Below are 6247 nucleotides of genomic sequence, written 5' to 3'. Positions count from 1 at the left end.
TCCAGTCATTTTTGAGCTTATGGGGAAAAAGTCTGTGGATTTCAGACTGATGGGCCCAGGAGCTCCTCCCTCTGCCACAGGGAAGACCAATCACAGGAGGCATAAGGCCATGCCCCCATGGCTGCCTTTGTAAGGGGTGGTCTCCATGGCAACAAGGCCAGAGTGGCTCCCTTTTATCAATCGCAGAGCCCTGGGCCTACAGATCTTTCCTCATTCAAATTTGAAGTAATGTGTTCCATGCATGAATCAGTACCCTCCTTACCCTAAGGGGGACCATTGCAGTGTCTCCTCTCTCTCCTTCAGCCAGCAATAGCTGAACTGATTTCTTTTGTTTGTTCATGAAACCTCAATCCCAGGCATTATTTTTATTTAAGTATGTCCTCTTCCCCTGATACTCAATACAAGACTAATTCCTATTGTGGGATAAACATGGGTTCAGATTCAGCTAACATTTACTGAGCAACTACTGTGTAGTAGGCACTGACAAGGCAATTCACATACATTATTTTAGTTAACTCACAAAATATGTAAATGTGAACTTAAATTGTAATGAACACTCTTGGTGTTTGGCATACAACCAATGCCAAACAGTAATCACTCCTTGAATATTTGTTGAATAAAGGAATGGAAGAACACGAACCCACCGACTATCACAGGGTCAACAAGGGCCTTTGGAGAGCATCCTGTCAAACTCCCTCATTGCACAATGGAGAAATCAAAGCATAAAATGTGGAGTGACTTATCCAAGGGCATATTCACAGCTGTTTAGACTCAATCCTCCCGTTTGGATCCAGACCACTGTCCTCACCAGGACACACACATGCTGCCTCCCATGAAAGCTGGGTGACAGCAGACCATCAAATCTCTGCTGTGTCATATGGCACTTGGACACATTCTTCTGAGTGTCCTGCTGAATGTAGGGTTTGGGAGCTCTCTCTGGGAATGATTCAACAAGAAACACTTTGAGAAATTGAAAACTACATTTATTGATACTTATGTTTGAAAGACTAAAGGAAAAAGGGATTAACTAGAGTAACTTGAAAGAAATCAGCAAGTGTAAGACCTGGCGGAGGGTGAGATGAGGGCAGGAGCAGCAGCAGCTTGATGGGGTCAAAGTGGTCCGAAACATGATGTCAGTAGTTCCACATGTAATCACATGCAGGGTAAATGATTCACATCACCCAAATTCGTGAAAAGCAAAGGTCTGAATCAGAACACCAGTTTAACTCACAAAGGGAAACAGTCTAACAGATCAAAGTATTGATGTGATTGATGTGTTGGTTGGTCAGTAACCCTCTAGAAAATACAATATAGAAGGCCTAATTATTATCAAAAAGTGGCTTGGGGAGCATGAACCAGAAAAAGGGAGTTGGTTGGCTCATTGGAATGAGTGCATCCCTCTTCACTGTGGTGATACACCAGTTGAGGAGGCATGATGCCTATCTTCTCTGGTCTGGGCAACTTCTTCCTTAGCCCTGGACAACACTGGAGACACACCAACAAATTCTTTCTTGAAGACTCTATTAGCTCTATTTGCAAACTGACTGTTCTGACAGGGGACAAAGCACTGGGTTGATGTCAGCTTTCTTGGGTACAATGACATGCCGGTTTGCCTTCGTGGAAGCATGTCTAGTCAAACCTCCATAACTACACAATTAAAGCCCTTAGGAAACTATTCTGATGGGTCGTTCCTTCCATTATGTATGTATTTCAATAATGTGACTGTCTGAGAGGAACTTTTCCTCCAAGTTCAGGCACCTTACTTCATCCCTATGTGATGAAAAGCAAGTCCAAGACCAAACTGAAAGCAAGTCTGGGTTTGATGGGTATATATAATTGTGCACAGCAGTAAAACAGTATGATGTTCCCCTTTCCTCCTTTAATGCCTATGTAAGGAAAAGGGGAGAGAGGGAGAGAGAAAGAGCAGAACTGACTTGGGGATTAGGAGTTGGCAAGGACAAAGGATGCAGGAATAAGGGTACCGGAAAAAAAGTAGGGTTTTCCATGAGTTTTAACCTGTCAGCTGCTCCTGTGTTCTTCCTGTATGAGTGTGGTGCTGGCCTTGTGATGGACTAGACCAAATATCCTGGATACGGATCTAATAAATTTTAACGTTTTGATGGGAGAGGTGAGAAAGATCTGGCACATGGAATGCTGCTAAGGACGGAGAAGCAGGGAGTCGCCTCAGTGGAGAAACATAATGCCTGATGCACAGGATGAAGAACTTAACTTCACAGTTCTGTCAAGGGCTGGACCTGGAGGAATGGGCACAATTTCCCACCACAGTATATTTCTCTAGTGATTACATTTTCTAATCTACTTATTCTAGTAAAATATGAATTCTAGTTAGACTTCTTCCGGTAAAGAGAAAAAGCAGTATTCATAGAATGTATATATTCAAATCTAAAGAGATGGGGAAGTGATTAGTGAGTAAAGGACCTTGTCCATGTTCAATCCCAAATATATCAGCCTTGGAAATACATTTTTCTTTAAGTGAGCTTTGTTTTTTCCTTAATCCAGTTGACATACCGGGATACCTTGGTATATATTCCATATTTTCCTTTCACTGCACACTCTTCGCCCCAGCTAATAATTCCAGTTAAGAAACTGGTACCTTCCACTTCGGTAACATGGGGTCCCCCACTGTCTCCTTGGCATGAATCTTTACCTCCCTCATGGAAGCCGGCACAGAACATGTGATTATAGATGGTGAACTTTGTGGATCGAAGGCATGTAGCTCGGTCAACAAGTGGAACTTTCAGGTACTGAAGAATTGAAGCCGATCTCCCTCTGTTGAAGACTCTCCCCCAGCCACTCACATAACCATATCCAAATTTGAGGAAGATGTTCGTGTATTCCCTGTCAGCAATGCAAATAGGGGTTACGTAGCTATTTAGCATCAAGGGTTCATCCAGTTCCAGAAGGGCAATGTCATGGCTGTACTTATTAACAGATGCGTTGTAGCTGTGGTGAGGAATAGCACGGATCACGTTTCGCTTTTGCTCTGTAGGTTCCGTCTCCTCGGTGTTATGCTCACCTATTGAAAAGAAATTTCTTTTTCAATCACAGTCTTTCCCACAAAGAAACACGTTTTCCAAGTGTCCACCTAGCACCATTGAAGTACCTGGCAGTCAAGTGTCAAAGATCTTATATTGTTACGATTTTGGTAAAATGTAATGAGGGCCGATGCATACTTTTCAGACCGAAAAGCCATTCAGGACCATCGGATAGATGGAGCTGTTCACCCATGCTGTTACAAGTCTTACATGGTTCACAGGTGATAATGAATCGACTTGTTATGAATTATCCTAGACGTTCCCAATTTCAAAGATTTTGGCCGCTTTTTTGAGCACAGATAATACGTTCATTTGGTCATTCATTCAATGTTAACTGAGGGCAGGTTGCAGCTTGTGCCAGGTGCAAGGATACAAGAATCAGTGATATGACACGGCTTTTGGGAAGGCGCAGTCTGGTGGGGAAACGGACACATCAATAGATTAATCGTACTGCACTGACATGAAAGGTCCGCCAAAAGAACGATGGGGGGCTTGGAGGATGGAACACATTGGATTTTGAAAAGATGGCCCCCCTACCACTAGTTCAACTTATTTAGCAATGAGCTTATTAGACCTTAGTAAAGTATGATCTAGCAGTCATGCAGAAGATCTAGGGATGTTGCAGACGTCTATCATTCTTTATTTACCTGCGACAACAGTAATTTTAACACCAGGTTTGAGACAGTGGGCTGCAGTTACAACCCATTTTTCATTAATGATGGAACCTCCACAGAACCCATCAATTTCATCACTCAAAAGGACCTGTGGAAACAAAATTATGAATCTTACTACATAATATATTTGATCCAGAACAAAAAAACCCACGTGTGCTGTTTAGAGGAGTGGGCAAATGTTGGCTTCTAGGTGCTGGCAGAAGTGGAGTGTTTCTGGAAAATGTCAGCTTTGAAGATGAATTAGTGTTTCTGGAGCACAATCAAAAAAGCCATTTCTGAAACTCTTGAACAGAATGAACAGTGATAGCCAGGGGGAGCACTAGATGAGGCAACTGTGAGGAAATGGCTTCTTTTGATGATTCAGGGCCCTTGGATTCCTTTTCCAGGTGAGGCAGGTTCTCTGATAGCACGAATTGCTTCACGGGGATATGGCAGGTACGTTCAGAAACGCACTTATTTGACTCCTGGGGATCAATAGTTATTACCGAGTCTTCTGTCCCTGCACGAGGAAATCTCCTTGCTACAGATCATTTGAAAGAGAAAAACTATTGATTTTTCCAGGACGTCTTTTCAAGCTCTTTCTAAACCAGAATGATATGAAATGAGACCTATGGCATCCCTAAGGGCTGTGCTATGGCCATCCAGGCAGTGAGCGACAGAAGAACTCGCCTACTCCTTCCGGTCTCCCCCAACGCTATTCTCCTCCCCCAACTGGATCCGTAAGCTGCCTCTGTCCTAAAGGGTCTATTAAGCTATGTTTGATTTGGGGACAACGCAGACAAAAGTGTTTGGGTGCTGCTTTGAGCCTGGACATTATTAGATAAGAGGCCAGTCCATTCTTTCATCTGTACGTTCATTGTATATCCAGAGTGGTTCATGAATATTTTTACCACCTCACTGTCTAGATCAAGTTGGAGAATTTCACTTCTTGTGTATGCAAGGGCCTCGATCCGTCTGAGAAGTGTGAACACTAGAGGGCACACTAACATTTGGTAAACCCTTTGTGGGCCCTGACTAGCCCTTGTGAACTGCTGACCTTTTACTGAAGCACACGTAGCCCCAGGCATAAACCCATTCATAATAAACTAGGGAAGGGGTGTGGTCACTCCTTTCAAGGGTGAGTCTGAGAAGGTCCTTGGGGGCATATTCTAGTGAAGATTCTTTTTGTCCTGAATTCAGTTTATGGAACACTTGCTAAATCCTAGACACCAAAGCACTAGCCTCCTACCTGGAGACCTATGGGCCTGACTCACTGCAAGGCTCTGACCCTCTTTTCCATACTCAGGTTTCCCTCTCATTCTAGCTGTTGCTTCTTATGTTGAAAAGTAAAAATATAGGAAAACTCACACAATATAATAAACACCAGTGTACCCATCGCCCAGATTTAACAATCTTAATTTTTTTTTGAACCTGTATCGATTGCTTACTATGGATAATCACTGTGCTAAGTGTTTTATGTACTTTGTGGAGTGACAGTAACATATCCATATACAGATGAGCAAACTGAGGTTCAGATATGCAGTTAGTTAGTTAAGGTTAGTTCGTGGTGAGGCTGTGATGCACGCCCTAGTCAGCCTGGCTTCAGAGTCTAGGCTTCTAAGCACCCAGTATTTCTCCAAGTGTGCTTGGTGGGCCGAGTGCTGTAGCAGTCCTTGCTGGGATCCCTTGCTCCCATCCCTTGCTGGGATGCTTGTAAAATGCAGCTTTGGAAGCCCACCAGACTTCATCAGAATATTTGGTGGCTGGGATGGGAGAAAATGAAGATCTCCAGAATATCCTTATGCATAATTAAATTTGAGAAATTCGGTTCCAGAATTCCCAAGGCTTGGTGACCTTTCTGTTTTAAAAGTGCTCACTCCAGGCAGGGCTGGCTACATAATTTGTAGGGCTTGTTGCAAAATGAAAATGCAGGGTCCCTTGTTCAAAAGCGAGGAAAAAGTGTCACGGAAGATACTAAAATACAAAACTTTTTCTTTTCTTCTGTGGTCTCTCACAACCTATCGTGGTGTTTTGAATTTACTATTCAAAGTTGTGCTTCCTCGGGTATGGGGGATATTCGCTGGGCGAGCGCAGATCCTCACAGGTGCCCAGGGACTACAGCCTGAAATCGAGCACGCAAGCACAAACGCAGCCCTCAGCTGCCAGGTCCCCTCTTCCGCCAGCCCTGTGCTGATGCCCTGTGCCCCAGCAGGGGGAAGGGTAAGTCAGTCTTTCCCACTGGTCCACTGTAGCAATCAACAGCAAGCAGTGACTCCCAAGGGATTTCAACTTCCCTGCCAGGATATGTTCAGGTTCTGGAATGAAGGTGGACAAGAGGTTTGCCCCTGCCATTCACCCTCCAAATGTGCTATGATGCATTTCTGGTCCTGAGATGCCATGTGGCCACGCCCTGTCCCCAAATGGCATAGAGTCTGTGCACCCAGCCTCAACCCTCCCTGTGCCTGTGCCGAAGGAGGATGACAATGGTAGCTGTTGAGGGTGAGGAGGTGGCATCTGCCAGTGAGCCAGGGGTTGGGG

At 44.3% G+C, this 6247-nt stretch overlaps 1 protein-coding gene across 2 annotated transcripts in view; it reads right to left on the bottom strand.

The window, feature by feature from the left end:
* Positions 1 to 2489: 2489 nt before the first annotated feature.
* Positions 2490 to 6247, bottom strand: part of F9 (coagulation factor IX) — a gene marked incomplete at both ends in the record, with an annotated part of 28153 nt that continues 24395 nt past the window's right edge. For both annotated transcript variants that reach the window (XM_079911316.1, XM_079911317.1), the window contains 2 exons: positions 2490 to 3037; positions 3704 to 3818. In XM_079911316.1, coding sequence (XP_079767442.1) covers positions 2490 to 3037; positions 3704 to 3818 — 663 coding nt within the window. The remainder of the gene's footprint in view (positions 3038 to 3703; positions 3819 to 6247) is intronic.

Source organism: Stenella coeruleoalba, assembly GCF_951394435.1.
Source record: "Stenella coeruleoalba genome assembly, chromosome: X".
In the NCBI taxonomy this organism is placed as follows: domain Eukaryota; kingdom Metazoa; phylum Chordata; class Mammalia; order Artiodactyla; family Delphinidae; genus Stenella; species Stenella coeruleoalba.
Note: the sequence above shows the minus strand (reverse complement) of the source record. Positions and strands in the feature narration are given on the sequence as shown.